This window comes from Anastrepha ludens, chromosome 3 (genome assembly GCF_028408465.1).
Source record: "Anastrepha ludens isolate Willacy chromosome 3, idAnaLude1.1, whole genome shotgun sequence".
In the NCBI taxonomy this organism is placed as follows: Eukaryota; Metazoa; Arthropoda; class Insecta; order Diptera; family Tephritidae; genus Anastrepha; species Anastrepha ludens.
The window spans coordinates 133,222,522-133,244,723 of record NC_071499.1 but is presented as its reverse complement, the minus strand read 5'-3'; the positions used below and the strand labels follow the sequence as shown (position 1 = coordinate 133,244,723).

At 34.8% G+C, this 22,202-nt stretch overlaps 1 protein-coding gene across 44 annotated transcripts in view; it reads right to left on the bottom strand.

The window, feature by feature from the left end:
- The window catches only part of LOC128859375 (sodium channel protein para), a 65,858-nt gene extending 56,305 nt beyond the window's left edge, over nucleotides 1-9,553 (bottom strand). For 26 of the 44 annotated variants that reach the window (XM_054096364.1, XM_054096377.1, XM_054096388.1 and 23 more), the window contains exons 1-3: nucleotides 2,863-4,123; nucleotides 2,016-2,103; nucleotides 1,763-1,953 (exon numbers count right to left, since the gene is read on the bottom strand). In XM_054096364.1, coding sequence (XP_053952339.1) covers nucleotides 1,763-1,912 — 150 coding nt within the window. In that variant the 5' untranslated portion in view covers nucleotides 1,913-1,953; nucleotides 2,016-2,103; nucleotides 2,863-4,123. Of the gene's footprint in view, nucleotides 1-1,762; nucleotides 1,954-2,015; nucleotides 2,104-2,862; nucleotides 4,124-4,957; nucleotides 5,157-6,208; nucleotides 6,365-9,086; nucleotides 9,150-9,220 lie in introns of those variants that run through there. The other 18 variants (XM_054096386.1, XM_054096394.1, XM_054096401.1 and 15 more) reach the window with 10 other exon arrangements.
- Between the last annotated feature and the right edge of the window lie 12,649 nt (nucleotides 9,554-22,202).

Here is a 22,202-nt window from a genome sequence, read left to right as displayed (position 1 = left end):
CCACCATCCTTTTATTGTTTATAATGATACTAAACTAATAAACAATTCGTATTATAAGTTTATTATATTGGTGTTTGGTTACTTTATCGAACAAAGTGATCGGTACTAAATTTTGAAAATGAATTATGGAACAATTGCTTACAAGGACTTAAGTGAAAGCGAAATCTGCAACTCCGATATTAAATAATGATTTATTCTATTCTAAATGTCCTATAAATTTTTAATTGTGAAATAGTCATATGGATGTATAAGTATGATGTGATATTTTTGGAAAAACTTAAATATAGTACAGTTTATAATAAAGTCATTTACACACCTATATTAATTATGTATGTACGGCAACAATTTAACTAATGAGGATGTTAAGAAATACAATATACAATATCTTCGTAAGATACAAAATAAAGTTATTATGAAACAATAAAGTCTAAGTAAAATAAGCTTCTTCCTATTGACCGAAACAATATACAATTTAACGTAAAATGATGCTGAAGCTAATAGCTGAAACACATAAGCAACGATAGATGTTCAAATATATACTAAATACATACATATTGTATATTAATTAAAATAAATGAAAGAAATGTTGAAAACATTCGAGAGATGTTGCGTATTAAAATGCAAACATATAACGATTAAGATAAAAAGAAGAGTTGAATGAAAATGAAATTTTTCTTATAAACGCATAATAAATCATAATTGTATGAAGTATCAAATACACTTATGCATGTATTTACATGGATATTTTTGATTCAATATTATGATATTACGTGTTAGTAAAGAATTACCAAATTATTATTTGTTAGCTATTAACTAATAATTATTACAAAAATAAGGCGGCTTATGGAGAGAATAAGGTACATAGGCTTGTATTGTAGGATTTAAATTCTAAATTATATAGTATGATACGACATGGGATAGGGTAATTTTATATTACAAGAAACGGTTTTATACATTTATACTACACGTACATTTATATTACTAGTATGTATTAGTAGGTGATTAGTAGAAAAAATGTTAGAACACTCAAATAGAAAATGTATTGTATAATATAGTTAAATATACAGAGAAGCCTTGTTAAATATTTTCGAACATTTTAAAATTCAATGCAAGCATCAGAAATTTACGAAAATCCATATTGTGCCACGTTTGATTAAATAATAAAACAGGAAGCTTATGATAATGAAAACATCTAGTTAATACTTCCGCTTTTTTCTACAAATATTTTAAAATTTGTGAAAGTATGCAAGGTTAACGCAAACACATATATACATACAATGATCATGTATATATGTCTGTCAGTTGTTCTATTACTAAGGTTTTTCGCATCTGGAATAATTACAGCAAATCATTTCATACAAGCCTTTTGTGGCTTTAGGTAATGTTTTGAGAACATTGTGGACGTTTTCACAAAATGCGAAGAAATAGTGACGAACACACAATACTATGTAATGGTAAACGTGATCTAGGCGTTGATGGAACGAAAGTTAACTGAGACAAAGAGGTGAAGCATAAATTGTTTTATGGGTAATGGAACAAAAGTTTGTATGTAAACAGGGGGATTAGGGTACTAACTGCTACAGATTTGCAAGTTTTCGTTTGTAAGTAGACGGAAGTATATATAAGACGGGATCTAATTAAGTACTTAAAGGATAGTATTCCAAGTATTCAGACATAAAATACTAAATTTACAAATATTTAGACGGCAATAATTTACAATTATATTAAAATTGTACAACTCAAATCAAATTAAAGTATTTACCACCTCGCCCTCGGCTCTCTTTCTTTCAAACTCCTTCTGTTTTTCATGTTCAGCGGCTATGCGTTTTTCAATTTGAATCAATGATTCGCGGGTAAAGGGACGGAACAAGCTACGTTCTTCCTCAGATATCGAGTCGGAATCTTCTGTCATTGTCTATACGGCCAGCGATGAGAGCCTCAGATTTCCAAGGCCTACCAAAATTAGTTTAATTTCATAAAAACATATAAATTAATATTTAACCAGAAATTCTTACATGAGGCACATGGATGTCGCGATTTAGCTTTGGATTACAGCTATATCCGAGGCGCCATCTTCAACTAGCGCCCTCCGCTTTTATAAATCTGCAATTAGAAAATTTGGTACAAAAAAAAACGCAATATATTCAAATAAAATATTAGTTTGTTCCACTTTAGCTTTACACAAACTTTGAAAATATTCCGATTAATATTTTTTACATAATTTAATAAGCTTCCGTGACCGTTTCAAGTGCTTTGCATCATTGTTAATTAAGAAAGAAAAAAGTTGTAAATCGGTAAAAACTGAAAGGCGTCACACAAACAAAGTACAAATAAAGATTTATGGTTTTTATACTTTACTATTGCAAAATGAGACACAATTATAAAAACTTTAAATAAATAAAAAAAGCTTTGTATGGGAAAGAGATTCGTTTGTTTTTATCAAGATTTTCTCTCTATTTTTTTCAATTGCTTTGTCATGCTAAATTCGCGGCAGTCCGAAAACTTAACGAAACGTGAGAGGATGCCTGTTGTTCAATGAGAGTTGACTGTTAAAATTCCGGCTTGTATAAATGTGTATGAGAGTTTATGTTTACTTTCATACACCTGTATAATATATCAGTTCCAGTAAATTGGAAATTTTTCCAGTAAAATAAATAAGCATACAAAGGAATAAATGAAAGCAAAAATGTAAAAGCAATTATTTGTTGCTCTGAATTTATTATGAAAATCTTTATTTTTAAAACTTTTATGTTTTAAATGCCATGTAAACCGCAGATTATACTTCGATAAGAAATTTTGTTTGAGAATCAACTTGGAATACAAATATCAAAATAATAAGTAAATTTGAAGGGGTATATCTACCTTTGATTTTAGCAGAAACAATTGTTTTTGGCTTTCCTTTTGCTTGTTGAGACCACGTTGCTGGGATTATCCTTGATGTGATTTGTTCGCTTAGATTGGCCTATTATTCTTCTGCAGGTCGAGACAATGAATGTGGTGCTTATATATGAATATGCTGCGTATAATATTTGTACTAAATGCTCCCTTACTGTTGGAAACTGTTTACACTTGACATTATACGCATTGGCTTACCGAAAAAAGAGTGTATTAATAATATTAGCGAAAGAAAAGCGGAAATGCTTTTATAATTTTCGACTCGAGAGAAATGAAGTCGAATTGCGACCAATTAAAACTCCGTTGTCGTTGGTAACATTTTAAAATGTTTTTCTGTTTTAATTTTGTTGCTGCTGTTGCTACTGCTGTTACGAGCGTTTATTCTCCTTGTTGTGAAATAACTTTCGTGTATTACGCCTTTCGGTGATGTTAAAATATTTTGTTGTGTTTTTATTACCATTCAATTTATAACTATATACATATATATTAATTGATTTATCACTTTTAATTATTTGGGATTTCCTTTCGTTTTTTCTAATCTTTCACATTTCATTTTAGTGATTTGTTATTGAGCTGAGATACTTCATTTGCGCCATTATTTGCATAACTTTCCCCTGGGTGGCTTACATTTTTTGCTAATTGATATCGGGGTTTAAGAACAAGCATATATGTATGTAATATAAATCTGTGATACTTCTTAAATTTAGCCTTTTTACACAACATTTAAAAGTTTAAAGAATTATAGCATAGCCTCTTTCTGGATTCTTATATGAAAATAGAACACAGATTAACTTCAAATATTTTCGACGTTTATACACAAGTGCACAAATTTCATGCTGGAACAAAGTGTTATAACTCACAAAAATATACATATAAATGTATGCAGCATTTGTTAAATAAATTCGCGCCGCTCATTTTTTATTTCACCAATTTTTATTGATTACTGTCACATGCGTACATTCAATGAGTTTATGTGATGTGTTTAAAAGCATTTGGAGTTGTGGTAGTCATCGAGGCGAAGTCTTTATATTATTTACAACTTACAACAAATCTCAAACTTTTATGCAATGTGTTGCGATGGGTTTTCCTTATTATCATTCCAATACTCTTTCCAACGTTTAATAAACTTCCAATTTATCTCACAATCTTATATTCTCACCAATCACACTTTTCACTGTTACTCTTCTCTCGCTTCAAGGTTCTAACCAGCTGTTTATAGATACCTCCCAATGACTTTGCCCCACATGCAAAGAGAATAAAATTGAGAAAGAAAAGAAAGATTGGGACTGGGAAAATTGACTTGCCAGTGAATATAAATAATTGGTTGCACGAGAAGTTCTCTAATGATCTGAGGTAATTTTAGATTTGCCAGACTTTGTTATGAAATTTCTTATTCTGCTATTTCATTATTTCACTGAATCTATGTATATACCCAAATAAAATTGATAGTGATTAAAGATATATGCATACATAAACACCTACACCTTTTTTTGCAAAGACGTCTAAATTGTTTGTAAAGGAAAAAACTTAAATACTATAAGAGCTTTTGCTGCGAGAATGAAAACATGAGAGTGGGGATGCTACTTTTTCTCCGACACATGTATCGAAGAAATTAAATACAAGACAATGAGTGCGTTTAGCAAACTTGATATGTACAAATTGGATAGAGAAATTACGCATATGTAGACAGACACAAAATACTAATTTCAATTAAAAAAGCTATGAATAACTATCTACAACTCTTGCTATATACATAACATACATACGTACAAGTATATGACGTAAGCCCAGACTAAACTGGAATTATTTTAGACATTTCTTTATTTGTGTATTGCGCACAAGTAATTTCAGCATTCAGTCCGAAACGACTTACTTTAAAAGCCACAGAAACTGAAATATTCAATCAGATCACAAATATCGATTTTCATCACATTCTGTGTAGGCCTAGTAATGAATATATCTTGTTGTTGATTTAATTTTTCTCCATTCGAAATACATAAGGTTAAATGTATGTTGTATGTAGTTATTTTGTGCATGTATTTTAATTATGTAAAAAGTTTACCAGCTGAAAACTGACTCTCGTCTCAGAAAGGTATGCCCTATTGACCGCATTCTCCTTTACGTTCACATTATTGTAAGGAAAAGTTCTCGCTATTGCAATGAAAAAGCACATTTACCAGTAATGATACTATTTACAATATAGTCATTGTTACAGGCGCAGAAATCGACACACTGCCCAATATAGTAAGTATTTATGTTACTTTTCACTTGTATGCGAATGTTTTCTCAATAATATAAGGATCGCATTAATAACGAAGCGGACCGAGACAGCTTTTAAACAACCATCCGCCTCAGCGGTAGCAACAGCAGTGCCAAATATGGCAGCGTTGGCAACAATGACATCGTTGGTGACAAGGCGAACGAGAAAAAATAACTAGCAAAAACAAATGCACATTAGTGCGATGAAGTAATGAATCAGCAAAGTCCTGAATATTATATATAACGATGTGGCATAAGAAAATTTAAAAGTACTCGTTGAAATCGACCTTAAAACCACAAATTAAGTTAACACCGTTGATAGTACAATAAATATATGAATAAATTGTACATGTTTTAAAAAGAAATTTTTGAAAGCATGTACATAAAGTTAACCATTTTAGAAGATATATGTATACTGAAAAGGCTTAAGGTTTGCTTATAGTGGGCACTTTGCCCTTCGTCCTGCATTCATGAAACTTCGTCCTTCTTGTTATTAAAAAAAGCACGAGTGACAACCAGTTTTACTAATGGCAATGTGTTCGGGCTGCTGACATAAGTGACTCGTGAATACACATACATGCACTCTTATGTATCCACACGTACTCACTTACACACGTTGTGTGCATATATTCAAAAGAGGACACTCATACATACACAAAATACATTGCTATTATGGGTGGTGGTATAGCTCTATATCCTTGTGCTTTGCATGCTTTTTTCTTGCGCGGGTAGGCCATCGTTGCCTTTTCTTCATTTAAACTCACGCCCTCTTTCTACCCACTTCACCTAAACTTCTTCGTTTGCTTCGTGCTCACACCGCTTTGCTAGATACATAACCCCGGATAGAAAAAATCGAAAGTAAAATTTTTCCCATACAAATTTTCAGTTGTGTCATATATTATTAAGAAATTTTTTGATTAAAAATCACTTTTTATAGAGATGCACACTCTTTTTTAACGATTTAAAATTTTCTATTTTTTTTTTTATTTCACAAGGTTTGCACGAAAAATCGTAGTTTTTATTTAAAAATATTCGTTTCCTAATTAATACGAACCGAATCAGGAAAGGTTTAATGTTTGCAGCTATTAAATTTTACTTTTTAGCCAGTTGGAAAATAAAAATCCTTATAGTATATTTTCTATGTATTGACTTAGGGAAGTGAACAGTTAGTTAGTGTTGCAAGCGCTGCTTTTCACCCGAAATCCGTTCGTCTCTGTGGTTCGCTTAAACTGTCGTCTTGGACTTGTAGTGAATACCATTAAAGTCTGTATTTCGTTAAGTTTGACACAAAAACACGAAAAAATTTTTGATTGTGTGCTGGTATTTGACGAAGCAATATGTTGGCGCCCAAGAAATACGTTGCATGCCACACGCCATACTCTACACACCATGCACCACGCGCCATTCGCCACACAGCACGGAAAGCATACAATCTGCCTTTAGCGGCCACTCATTGACCCTACTCGTTGTTGTTTGCATGCCTGCACCAACCCTTTTATACTCGGTCATTAGGACACCCGAACGGAAACCGAACTACTTCGTTTTATTTTGCGTTCAGTTTTTATCGAACCGTCGACCATTTTTCGTCAAATTTTGGCAGAAGATTATGAAGACGTCAGACAATAAAGTCGTCACATGCAACTGACTCACTTTTATATGAATATAAAAAATAGAAACACAAATAAAAATGTACAAGGAAAAGGAAATGTATTTAAAAACAACACCAAACTCGTTCTCAGCACAGCATGCTTGGCTGTAGTAGAGGTGAAGGAAGAGTTGCGATGCGTAACACACACACTCACATAAAGTTCCCATTCATAAGAGCATTTAAAGCGTAGCGGGTGCAGGAAAAAGGAAGTGCAGTGGCTTTTGATAGTGAAAGCCGAATATTAAATCGGAGTAGAACGAAACTTCCATGCAACTGCACTTCATTTCAGCCGAGGCATGAAATTTCAAAATAAATACCTCATATTATTCAAAACCAAAAATAATCTTCGTAGACAAGTATACATACATATGTACCTTGTATTTAGCTCCCTTTTTTAGAGACTGGTGAGCCACGACGTGTACATAATCTTTGTGAACGACGTATACATAATCTAGAGAACGAATGAACTTCGATTTTTAAGGCCGAATCGAAAATTTTAAAGACTCCAACTAATAAACAAGCAATGTTGTAAAAAACAGTATTTTGTGGCGCCTTCGACTCAAATGCACATAATTTATTTTGCTGTTTGTCAACAGACGAAACGGACCCATTGTGACAGGCTTATAATGCATATACGTAATTTGAGTAAAAGGGAAGTATTTTTGTGCATTACCTATGAACTGAAAGTATAAGCGGTATACGTAAGCTAACAAAATGAAATGCAAAGGCATGTATGTAAATATAATTTGCTGGTATAACGAGTACATTTGTTCTGTACCCTCTTTTAATGCACGTCACAGTCATTGCCGCATCGATATATCGCTTAACCTCTACATCGCGGCTGTCGCCGCTATTGTTCACAAGTATTCTTTTTATAGCTCCACCGTACTATTGAGCTTTCCACCTTCAACGTTGCGATGGCAACAGTTTGGCCACATACAAAGCAAAGTCCCCAGCAACTACTAAAAGAATAAAGGATTGCAACCAACATCATATCTTGCAACAAACCACAAAAGCTTCAAGTGTACTGCCATAATCATCAGAGTTTAGGCATTTGTTTTTTTAGTGGCTCATGTGTATTTACCCTCTAAATAGTATAGAAATGTCACCTTACGTAGAATACATGGTTGCTGATTAAGGCGACAGATACCTGTAAAATTTTTTTTTTTATAAATGCTAATATAATCCTTTAAGAATATGTCAAAAAATTTTTAGAACGTAAATTTAAGTATTTCTTATATTATAGATCATCAAGCGTGACGACTCTATTCTTTGCGTTCGAGCGCTGGGAGAGGTATATTTACGTTGTATTCAAACTTTAGACGCGCTTTTTTTCTCAAAACTATATTTTTCAAATTGGCATACACGATAACTCGAAAAGTTATTGATCGATCTCCCTGAAATGTTGCACATATCATTTTTATGATATTAATTTCTATGTGTTTCAAGTTACGATATTAAATTCTATGTGTTTCAATTCGAAAATTTTTCGAAAAATAATTTTATCGAAGCAAAAATAGTAGGAAAATTCGCCCCAAAACTCCTTTTTTTTAAGCATTTTATTCCGTGAACTTATTTTTTTTTTTATTGTTAATTCATATAGAAATTATGACATTAGTAAACAAAAAAATGTTTGGTTTTTTGTATTCAGGTCACTGACGCCGATGCTACAATGCCCGCCGATTGAGAAGCCCCACTGCGACCTTCCTAGAAGAATTGAGTGTACATCCGTCATTTTAAATGATTAAAATAAAAAAAAATATTGTATATTATTTTAATGTGAAAAATATATTGACTTCTTCATTTTAAATAATTTTAATGAAAATCAGGGAAAATATGGCCCTTTACAGGTATCTGTCCTCTTAATAGAGGCAAATAGTGTAGTCCATATACATATGTATATTAGGCATAATTGTATGGACATATGTATATCAACTCGCACTATGACATAAAGTTTGATGACTGCGGTATATAGGGCAGGACCGTTACGTTTTTTTTTCTAAGTAATCGAATGCAGTGAGTGCACCAAAGCGGGGCGACTGACATTACTTCTTCCAATATGGGTTTGTTTAACATACACACAAACTCAAAAAAAGACATTCTTTGAAGTACAAGTATTCAAAAAGTCGATATTTAACAAATATGCATTTTTAAAGGAAAACAGAAGCCTTCAATCAATATCTGGCACTGCATGTACAATAGTAGGAAATATTTGCAAGTATCTTAAATTTATTAATTTATTGAGAAAGTAATTTTAAATATCAACAAAGATATATGTACATACATACATATACATATTTTCATTTATATTCGTAAAGTGTTGCTTTGGAGTATTGTTAAGGATTTTCTGGTGAAGAAGGGAAGGTGATTATTTTTATGCACATATGTATATGTATTTGTATGTGCCTGTATACTTACATATATATTTACTATGTTTTGATGACATCATACAATGGACACAATACTACGGACTTTGCTTTTGTTATTGATGTTTTTTGTTTGAAGTTATGGTACGAATGACAGAAAATACACAAGCAAAGGATAAATGTAAATGCGCATGTGTCTGCCTTTAACACAAATTTTAAAAACGTTCGCCATTGACAGACATTTCTGTTTAAAAAGTACGTATGTATGTCGCTTGTTTAAAGTAGTTATAAATATATTATATTTCACCCTCTCCATGCGCATGGAATACAGTCAGCTGTTTCCTTAGAAGCTTCTTGGAATTTCAAAAGCGATGGCCGTTTCCAGTTTTATTCTCTAACAGCTGCTACCCTTTTACTCTACTCATCTCCCTAATATGATATAAACATTGAAAACATCGCAATCTTATCAAAATGAGGAATTTTTGAGTGCGTCTTTAAGAATACCACCTATTGTTTACACGTGCGTAAATAATTGTTTTTTTTATATACATACGTTTTAAGATTGCGAACTAATTTTGCCTATCAAATAAGATACTTATTCGTACATATATTTTTAAACATATGGCATTATGATAAATAAATATTTGTTCGGTTAATTAAAGCTCATTTTTATTACACCTAGGAACATTTTACGCTAACATTAGAATAGTGTTAGTGTTAGTTAGTAATAGGAATAATGCAAGTGACTGAAACTTTTTAAATAAAAAAATGTAATTGCAAAATAAAAAATATGTGTCAAGGATATTAATTGAGAGGTTTTAATGTGTTTAAGTACATCTTTAAGTTTTTACTATTTGTGTTTTCAATATCTAAATTCTCTTCACAAACATTTGTGGCTAAAAATGCTTTCACAGGGTGTCAGACAGCTGACACTAATTACGATAATAGTTCATAAATTTATGTTGTTCGCCATAGACCCAATTTACACGAGAGACATCTGGAAGGGAGACACTGGAAATTCTCTTTTGATGTTTCATTCGCGTACACACGGGCAAAAATGTTTCCGCGACATTTTGACATTTAATACTTTAGCATCGTCTGGTTCGGATGTATTCTAGCACGCGCTTACATGTAAAGCAGAGAGCGTTCGACAACAGTTTCTTAAATATATGAATGAAAAATGCAAACTGGTTAAATAATAAATAATTTGTTGTTTTGACGTGATAATGTCTTATAATTCGATTTAACAGGCTGCACGCACGAAAAAATGTGTCGTTACCTTGCTCATTTGTCGTTACCTTGCTTATTTATCGTTACCTTGCTCATTTGTCGTTACCTTGCTCATTGCCGTTACCTTGCTCATTTGTCGTTACCTTGCTTATTGTCGTTACCTTGAATGAACTGCAAGCGAAAGCGCGGAACGAACGACAAAGCAAACGAAAGGCAACGTTCGACATCTTGCTCTCTCCTATTTAAGTGAGCGTATATATGTATGTATATGCGCATATGTACATATATAAATTCACGTATTTGTATTTGCATATGCCTTCTTATTGATTATTATTAATTTGATTTACTTGAAGAACTTAAAATAAAACCAAGTTTGTTAATAATACCTGTTGTTTTAATGTTATTATTATAAATTTTTTTTATTATATATGAAGGAAAAAATGTATGGTAATATTTACCACATACCTTATAAGATATGTTGTATACTAATATATGTATATAAACATGCATATACATATACAATTTCGCGCAATTTTCAAAAAGAACAAATCTATATGTAAAGATGCATACAAGTCATATGGACATATCAAATATATGAATTTGTTCCGTACGCAAGCAAATGTAAGCTAATGTGCTTGAAATGCAAGCGAGAGCGCGGAACGAACGACAAAGAGCACAATCGGTCCCCGCGTTCGGCAACGTTCGACATCTGGCGCTGTCCTACTTGAGTGAGCATATATATGTATGTATATGCGCATTTGTATATAAATTCACATACTTGTATTTGCATATGCCTTCTTCCTGTGTGCATGGTAACGAACCAATTCTCTGTTAAGAATAAACGATGATAGGAAAAATAGGAAATGAAAGGGAGTGTTTCAAGTGTAATGTGTCTTGAGAAAGTCAAATCGATGATGATGCCTCTAAGTGTTGTTGACTTATTAACGTCTGATGCACAATCGAAATTGAAGATATCTTTCATGAGTTTGTTAAATGTTTCGTCATTTTTCACGTTTGTGTAAATGTAACTTGACCTATTCCATTGCAATTCCATTTACCTCCTCCTCTATATCCATACAAAATATCTATCAAACAAATAAAATTAAAATTTTGTTTAGAAAATTGCAACCACTCCATCGATATTTTCTTATGACGTTGTCACGTTAAACTATCGTCAGTAAACCGACTTTACAGACAACCTCTTTTTTTTTTATTGAAATCTAATATATATATATAAAAAGAAGTTACATTTCCTTGGTAATCTTATAACTCAAGAACGGGCTAACCTATCCAAACCAAATTTTTAGGCTTTGTTTGGACTATTCAGTAGATGGTTTGTGTTTTAAAATTTTAAGAATCGGATACCAGGGTCTCGAGAAATAGGCCAAAACGTGAACCCGGGTAACCCTAGGATGTGTTTGTACAATATGGGTAGCAAATGGAAGCTGTTGATGATTCTATAGTACAGAGTATTTTTGATGCCGCTCCGTGACTAGGGTCTCGAGATATCGCCCAAAATGTGGACCCTAATAACTTAAGGATGTGTTCGTACAATATGGGTAGCAAATGGGGGCTGTTGATGATTTCTATAGTATAGAGTATTTTTCATACCGTTCCGTGACTAGGGTCTCGAGATATAATCCAAAACGTGGATGTTTGTACAATATGGGTAGGAAATGGAAGCTGTTGATGATTCTATAGTATAGAGTATTTTTGATGCCGCTCCGTGACTAGGGTCTCGAGATATCGCCCAAAATGTGGACCCCGATAACTTAAGGATGTGTTCGTACAATATGGGTAGCAAATGATAGCTGTTGATGATTTCTATAGTATAGAGTATTTTTCATACCGTTCCGTGACTAGGGTCTCGAGATATAATCCAAAACGTGGACCCGGGTAACCCTAGGATGTGTTTGTACAATATGGGTAGCAAATGGAAGCTGCTGATGATTCTATAGTATAGAATATTTTTGATGCCGCTCCGTGACTAGGGTCTCGAGATATCGCCCAAAATGTGGACCCCGATAACTTAAGGATGCGTTCGTACAATATGGGTAGCAAATGGAAGCTGTTGATGATTTCTATAGTATAGAGTATTTTTCATACCGTTCCGTGACTAGGGTCTCGAGATATAATCCAAAACGTGGACACGGGTAACCCTAGGATGTGTTTGTACAATATGGGTAGCAAATGGAAGCTGCTGATGGTTCTATAGTATAGAGTATTTTTGATGCCGCTCCGTGACTAGGGTCTCGAGATATCGCCCAAAATGTGGACCCCGATAACTTAAGGATATGTTTGTACAATATGGGTAGCAAATGGAAGCTGCTGATTATTCTATAGTATAGAGTATTTTTAATGCCCCTCCGTAAGTAGGGTATCGAGATATCGCCCAAAATGTGGACCCCGATAACTTAAGGATGTGTTCGTACAATACGGGTAGCAAATAGAAGCTGTTGATGATTTCTATAGTATAGAGTATTTTTCATACCATTCCGTGACTAGGGTACCTCGAGATATAATCCAAAACGTGGACCCGGGTAACCCTAGGATGTGTTTGTACAATATGGGTAGCAAATGGAAGCTGCTGATGATTCTATAGTATAGAGTATTTTTAATGCCCCTCCGTAACTAGGGTCTCGAGATATAGACCAAAACGTGGGCCTGGATAACCCTAGGATGTGTTTGAACCACATGAGTATCCATTTCGGCAAAAATGTAAAGCACTTCTGGATTTAATTGTGAAATTATATGTATTTGGGGAGGTGCGTTGCCATATGTACTCCATCGAATGGCAGAAAAGGGGATTGCCGCACGCGCATATACTAATTTGGCTGGTACATAAAATAACTCCGGATCAAATCGATAGCCTTATATCAGCTGAAATTCTTAACCACACTGCTGATCCTGGGTTATTTCAAGTTGTCGTTATATATTACATTTCCTTGGTAATCTTATAACTCAAGAACCGCCGAACCGATTGACACAAAAATTTTAGAGTTCTTTTCTATCCTTGAGGAGGGGGTTTGTGTGAAGTTTGATTGAAATCGGTGCAGCCGTTCCTGAGTTATGATATTTTATGTGAGTAATGGTTTCCTCTCATACGAAATGCCTGTATGGGAAAAACAATAACAAATACACAGCCGCTTATGAGCATTTCTGTTGTACTGTTGTGGTTGTAAGTGTATTATGTTAATATTAATTTTGGGCGAAAATATAATAAAAACTGGAGCATTCAAGGAACTGGAAAAACATTTTTAACTTTATTTATTTTAGCATAATTTATTTAGCGTAAAAAATTGAAATGGAAATTAAAGAATCAAAGTTTAATTACAAGTTTTTATCGGCTCTTTCACCTTACCTGTATATAGGTGACCACCACAATCAAATTTTAAAAAAGTACAGAAAAGGCTATTGTGACATCTTTAGAAAGTATGTAGAATGAAAAAAATCAACTAATTCAACTGTTTAAGTTCTATAAAGAAAACTTAATATGAAAAATTTCTTGCGATATAAAAAAACATTTTATGTATGGTGGTGCGAAGCCCACTGGGTGATGATGAATAAAAAAAATTAAATTAAAAATACTTCTTATGTAAATAATTAACTTAAAATTAACTTGAGTATCTAGAAATGCAGGGAAAAATTAGAAATCAACATAAACATGTCCCATAACTATTTTAAATTATACCTACTTTACTAGCAAAAAAAATCGTGCATTTCCCAAGCAGCGTTCGGATGTTTGTCATCGTTGTTATCTTCCGTTTGATTGAAAACCAACACATAACTTAGAACTTTCTTCCACAAAAGAAGAAAACGAATGAAGCAACTGTCAAAAATTGCTTTAAGATAAGAAATACGAATAAGAAGAGCAAAGCGTGTCGCCGAGTACGGGAGACAAAATCCCTTCTCTCTTCCCCGACCGTCCTTCGCCCTTGAACAAAATGTTTCCCTTCCAGATGTCTCCTCGTGTAAATCGGGTCATAGTCTTCCAATAAATGTCGTAACGTATTTGAGGAGACGAAAGCAACGTTGCAATATTGACCAAATTCCATTTACTTACTGAAATTTTCCGATAGATGTCACACGAAACCAACTGTCATTGTACTTTCATGTGCGACTATGTGATGCCTTAACGGCCGCAGTTTTGTTGTTTATTACACTAGAAACCAAATTAGATACTTTAAAATAAATCACTTCAGTGATATATTTTTGCACGTACATTTTTTTCCGAAACAGTTTGGTTTACCAATTAGCATAAGAGGCTTCTACAGTCATAGGTGACTTTTTATTTTCGTGTAAAAATATTTATTTATTCATCAATGTCTTTTTTGCCTCTTTGAAAACGCTCCCCTCAGATATAAAATTTCTGTCCGTCCTTTTTCCAATCCTCGAAGACTTCGGTTCTTATTTCTTCAATCGTGGTAAATCTCTATCCTTTCATGGAATCTCTTAAGTTTTGAAATCAGAAAACTGTTACAGAGGGCCAAGTGGGGTGAGTACGGGTTGTTGTTGTTGTAGCAGAACTTTGCCCTGTCAGTGTAGTATAATCACCGATCGTCTTCGTCTAGCGTATCTAACGGTAGACCCAGGAAACTAGCTGTTTCGACAGGTTGGGTCCAGAGGGAGAGGGGTGTTAGATGAGTGGGTTTGATGGGGCATGTGAAAAGGTGGTTAGTGTCGTGCGGGGTGCCTTCACATGCCGGACATATGTTTAGTATGTCGGGATCGGTTCTGGATAAGTAGAAGTTTAACCTGCTACAGTATCCAGAACGTAATTGTGCCAAGGTTACACGGGACTCTCGAGGAAGTTGGAGCTCTTCGTCTGCGATGGGTGGGCGATGGACTCCGATAACGGCATTCGGGGGTCGGGAGCTTAAGAAGGTGGTAAGGGTCTCCCGATGAATGTCGTTGATCGTCTGTCTGTACACTGTCCGATCCAGTAGCTGTCTGTCTGTTTTGTCTTGGACCTCGTCCGCATAGTTGAGGAAGTGCCTCCTTACATGCCTGGGAGGTGGCTCAGGCTCAAGCAGATGTCTGCATGGGTGAAGCCTGCAGTAACATCCTAGCCGGAACTGCTTGCTGAGCACTTTGTTATGCTCCTTCATCAGCAGGCAGCATATTAGCCTCGTCGTGTAGGTGTTGTATCGGGACATCATGAGACATCCTGCGAATCACTGGTTCCAGTCGACAAGACAGGCGCAGCATAGTTTAGAACCGGTAGGCCTATTGCCTTGAAAGTCGACAGCAACATTTCCTTGTCTTTGCCCGAAGTGCTGCCGACAAGCGGCTTGAGGACCTTGTTGCTATTCTGAACTTTAGTTGCAATAGCGGTTGTATGCGCTGAGAAGGAGAGCAAGCTGTCAAAGGTATCTCCCAATATTCTGGGGTTGTTTACCGTCGGAATTGATGTGTCATCGACTTTCACCTTAAGTTGCAGCTTGACCTCCTGTGTCCAGGTGGTGAAGAGGGTCGCCGTGGATTTAGTGTGGGAAAGTTGCAAATTCCTCGCAGTGAAGAAGCGAGAAAGGCAGAAGAGATAGTTTACCTTGGAGCATAGGCCATCAATGTAATTTCCCGACGCCATTATCGTACAGTCTTCCGCGAAGGAGACCAGGGAGATTCCCTCTGGTGGCTAGGGGAGTTTCGAGATGTAGAAGTTAAAAGGCAAGGGCGAAAGAACACCACCCTGCGGTACTCCTTGCCCTGGCGGGAGAGTCGACTGTAAAATGTCATCTAGTAGCGTGGCGTGGCTGACTGTATCGAAAGCCATTTTCAGGTCCAACGCTACTATGTCCTCTCGCAGGGGCGGTTTTGGTTAAGTCCGCGGTTTACCTGGGTGTTAATGACGGTGAGTGCCGTGGTGGTGCTATCCACTGCGCACCCACCCGTTGCACTTATTACACCTAACCGAGGTGGAGTTCGGGTGGAGCCGTTTGTGGCAGATGCAGCAGTAAAATACCTCTGGTCCAGGGCTTGTTTACTAGGGTGGTAGCCCTTGGTCGGGAAGAACCCGAGTCATTCCGGTAACGTAGAACCGGCTGCCATGGTGAGTACGGGTGCTACACCCTAATTATAGTATTTTTCTTGGCCAAAAAATCTCTTTATTAACAGACTAATTAAGAATGCTCGATACACCATATCACTGTAATCGAAAGATATAGAAAAACAAGTATGTCCTTTTTCGAGTTCGGTGCCTTACTTTTTCACTTTCGGCTCTCGTGGTTGCTTCCATTGGTATGATTTTGCATAAATGAACATTTCGCTAAATGAATTATTATATCAGCTTATATTGAGGACGAAATCGAAAGAACGTAATTGGTGAAATTTGAAAAGTCATGTTGGGTTTGTGCAAGCTTCGTATACATACTCATATATAATATTTGTACATACGACTACAATAGGTATGGTATGAACACCGAATAAAGATTTCCGTTTAATTTTCGCGAAAGATCGTACATAGAAAAGAATTACGCTAATATTTGGGCAACATCGTAATTCAAACGAATATCTATAATCACCATTAGTGAACCTGCTGTTTAAATATGGGTGTAAATTTCCATATACGATCAATATTTGTGGAAAGACATACTAATTTGTTTAAGAAAAATATTAATATGAGAAAAACATGGGAACAAAAACATTACATATTTTAATACAATAATGTGTGCTCTGGAAATAGTGGTATAAAGCTATGTTGTTTACCGTAAGCTTCCAATTGACGTCGGTTCATATTATGGGAAACGGAAGCGGTGTTAAGCTTTTGGTTGTGGTATTGGTAAAGTTCTAATTGTTTACACAAATTTCCTCGACAGATGTCGCTCTATACTAGCGGTCATTTTATGTTCGATGTGCGCAGTCTTCATAAGGGCGTAGGCGGGGCCCACCTACACCTGGAGGCCCATTGTAATACCCTCTAACTTCCGATGTGGTAAAGCTATTTCGACTCTCGGATAAACGGTAAAATAATATAGATGGCTGCCCATTCCAAGTCTGCCAGACATCCAAAGAAGTAAGAGTTTACCCAGCATTTTTGCCTGCATGTACAATATTTTGCATTCTGCATTTTTTACTGGAAAATGTATTTTTTACAATCTAGTAAAATACCCGTAATCCAAAAATCATAATATTGTCATTGAGTTATACACATTCCATTTGGTTCATCACATAACCTGCTTACCAGTTATTTTTTCAAAGTTTCGATTGTCTTTTTCGCCAGTTCATTGTTGAATTATTTGAAAAATTATAGTAAATTATTAAACTAAATAAAATTAAATATATTGAACTATGTTTTATGGAGTTAATATGTACCTCCCAATATACAATATTTCTAGTAAAAACTCTTTCATCTTTACTCATATGACTATGATTTTTTGCATTTGAAATATAAAATCGTAAGCCTGCAAACTCATTTTGTATTAATGGTTGGAAACGTATTTGCTATTACTTCCAAAAAATATTACACGTGTCTATATGTCAGTAAGTAAGTTGTTTTACAGATATGTATTAGGAAAGTTAAGGGATCCTGCAAGGCCGTTGCAGTATGTTCAAATTGGATTTAGAAGCATGCCCCAAACTTCAACACCACTCTTTTAAATTGGTACGATTTTCAATAAATAACCATAAAATCAATTATTGAATTGAAATAAATAATTATAGACATTTTTTAAACTGTCTATAAGAATAGCTTAGGTGTGCATAATAGAAGAAAAAAAAACAGGTTGTCTGTAAAGTCGGTTTACTGACGATAGTTTAACGTGACAACGTCATAAGAAAATACTGATGTAATGGTTGCAATTTTCAAAAAAAAATTTAATTTTATTTGTTTGATAGATATTTTGTATGGATATAGAGAAGGAGGTATATAGAATCGCAATGGAAGAGGTCAAGTTACATTTACACAAACGTGAAAAATGACGAAACATTTATCAAATTTATGAAAGATATCTTCAATTTCGATTGTTCATCAGACGTTAATAAGTAAACAACACTAAGAGGCAACATCACCGATTTGCCGTTTTCAAGACACATTACACTCGAAACACCCCCTTTCATTACCTACTTTTCCTATCATCGTCCTATTCTCAACAGAGAAATGTTTCGTTACCATGCACACAGGAAGAAGGCATATGCAAATACAAATATGTGAATTTATATACACATGCGCATATACATACATATACATACATATATATGCTCACTCAAGTAGGACAGAGCCAGATGTCGAACGTTGCCGAACGCGGGGGCCGATTGTGCTCTTTGTCGTTCGTTCTGCGCTCTCGCTTGCAGTTCAAGCACTCAGCTTACATTTGCTTGCGTACAGAATAGATTCGTACATTTGATATGTCCATATGTTTTTTGTATGCATCTTCACATATAAATTTATTCTTTTTGGTTGAAAATTGCGCGAAATTGTATATGTATATGCATGTTTATATGTTTTCGCATAGGACATTTGTATATGAGACTATGAAAATTGAACCAAATGTATGCATGTTTATATATGTACATATCTATATATGTAAAAATTAAGCCGAAAAAAAGTGTGCATTTGTCCGGGGTAATCTCAGCAACGCGTGTAAGCAAAACAATGAAAGTTTCACACATTGTTGGTGTTGCTTTGGCAGAAGTTTCTGTGAAGTTTGGTTGAAATCCGATAACGCGTGTGTGTGCGGTGCGTCGGTTAAGTGAGTGTGTTGTTGCTATTTGCCGCACGTATTTTTTGTACCGCACATAGTATTCATTAGAATTGAATACATTTTGGTCGTGTGTGTCTGGGCCGATTAATATGAAATTTGGTATATATATATAATTTTCCACGGTGAACGTTAGTATAATATGCTTATTGATTCCACTCGCCACCAGGTGGCGCTGCCGAAGGCCAAAACGAGGACCCGGGTAACCCTAGGATGTGTTTTTACATTGTGGGTATCAAATCAAAGCTACTGATGAGTGCTTTAATACAGAGTATTTTTTAGATCTCTGAGTGACCAGGGTCTCGAGATATAGCCGAAAAGGTGGACCAAGGTACCCTTGGATGTGTTTGTACAATATGGGTATCAGATGGAAGCTGTTTATGAAAGCTTTTAAGTGAAGTAATTTTTACTGCCCGTTTCCGGGATAAAGAAAGGAGATGGAGCTGGAGGTGGAAGAGGAAGAGGAAAAGGAATAGCTACAGGAAGAGGGAGAGGAAGAGGATGACCACTTATTATTAAAAATTAAAAAAAAAAATCTAAAAAATGTTTAAAATGTTACATATACGCTTATTAATATATATAAACGTTAATCTGAAGTCAGTTATAATGAAAAATTCTTTGTATCATTGCCGGCGTGATTGGTGATCGTTTCCTTAATTTTTTGCAGAAAGGTTATGCTAATATGAGATATTACCTATATCATTCATATATTTTCGTATTACCTGTGTACTCACAAATATACGGTTGAAGCAAATATATGTCAGTTTTTTTACTTCGCCTGGAAAAGTTTATATAAATTTAAGAAGAGTAAATAGAACTTATTTTATATAAGACTTCACGCAAAAAAGTCATTTGCACCTGAACACATAGCTGGGTTAAAGCGGGGGGGAATAGAACAGTTCTCTTATCCTTCTCCGCTCACATAAAAAGTCACTGGAAGCGCTTGATAGGACATTACGAGATTTACGTAGTAAAAATGAAATGTTTGGTCGTGCCTTAGTGCTGCTGGCAGGTGATTTTAGACAAACACTGCTTGTTGTTCCTCGAGCAACTGTAGCAGATGAATTGGTTGCATGTTTGAAATCTTCATATTTGTGAAGACATGTTCAAACACTCAAACTAACTACAAATGTACGTGTTCTTATGCAAAATGATCCATCAGCTGCTGAATTTTCACAGCAATTATTGGATATTGGAAATGGCAAAGTTCCTGTCGATAATTTAACTCGCTTAATAACTTTACAACCAAACTTTTTTCAAATAAGTCAAACGAAAGAACAGTTAATTCAAAGTATTTTCCCAAATTTGCCTCAAAATTACAAAAATCATGATTGGCTTAGTGAACGAGCCATCATGGCTGGCAAAAATAAAGATGTGAATGAAATGAATGCGGCTATTTTGGCTAACATTCCAAGTCCAGAACAAACATATCGATCCGTTGACACTGTTACAAATCAAGATGATATTGTAAATTATCCCACTGAATTTTTGAATTCCCTTGATTTACCTGGATTACCGCCACACATGCTAAACTTGAAAATAGGAGCACCGATTATTATGTTGAGAAACATAAATCAACCACGACTATGTAATGTCACTCGATTAACAGTTAAGAGATTGATGAATAACGTCATTGAAGCAACAATTTTGAATGGAAAATACTCTGGTGAAGAGGTTTTAATACCGCGAATACCAATGATACCATCGGATATGCCGTTTGAATTCAAACGTCTTCAATTTCCTGTTCGCCTTGCATTCGCGATTACTATTAATAAGTCACAAGGCCAAACTTTATCAATTTGTGGTATTGATTTAGAATACCCATGTTTTTCTCATGGCCAACTTTATGTTTCATGCTCAAGAGTTGGTAAGCCATCGGTATTGTTCATTTATTCAACAACGCATGGAAAAACGAAGAATATTGTATACCAGAGAGCATTACAATAAAAAAAGTAATAAAGTAAATCACATCAAACGTTTTTTAATTGCTACTACTATTCAAAACTTCTTTCATTACTATTCATGCGCGAGAATTTTTATAAAAAACACACAGTATTTTTCGGCTTAATTTAATGAATTAATCTAGATTTTTTTAAAGACGACCAGCGGAACGGGCAGGTTTTCGCTAGTATTGGTATACAACATATCTTATAAGGTATGTGGTAAATATTACCATACATTTTTTCCTTCATACATAATAATAAAGTAATAATAAAAATATTAAAACAACAGGTATTATTAACAACTAGTCGTCACTAATTATAAATTCGGTAAGGATGATGATGATACACTTGGTTTTATTTTAAATTCTTCAAGCAAATCAAATTAATAATAATCAATAAGAAAGCATATGCAAATACAAATATGTGAATTTATATACATACAGTCGATAAACGGTGCTCATTGAGAACAGTCATTGTCGATCGTTTGCGCATTAACAGATTAAATGTTGTTATCTTCTTTCTGTATTCTCGTAATACTTAACCTACACGTGTTTTTCTTTGGTGTAAGATGGCGTCCTCCTCTGGAGGGAACTACTACGAGCTGTTTGATCCAGGAGACAGCGCTCGGAAATCTCCTAATCAGAAACGGAAAAAAAGTGAAGTGAATATCAACAGCACTACTTCTTTTCCACTATTAGGACATAAAACCCCCCAATTTAAAGTACAGTGCCCAAAATTTGTAATAATTAAAAGTACAGTGCCGGAAAAGCCAATTAACAACTTCAATATATTTCTTGTGTCGAAAGCACTTGAAAATATTTGTGCTGAACCGCCACAACAAATCTCCTTTACTCGTGACGGGAATTTGTTAGTGCTTACAAAAAACGACATGCAAACAAATAAATTCCTTAAAGCAAAAAACTTAGCTAACGTCTGTCCGATAATATCAGAATTACATCCAACCTTAAACACTGTCAAAGGTGTCATTTTTGCACCTTCACTAAGGCAACTATCCGATAAAGAAATTGTAGAAGGCCTTAGAGATCAAGCAGTAACAGACTGTCAAAAGATTAAAAAATTTGTTGATGGGGAGCTTGTGAACACCTCACTGCATATCATCTCATTCCAGAAATATGAAATTCCTAAGGAAATAAAAATTGGTTTT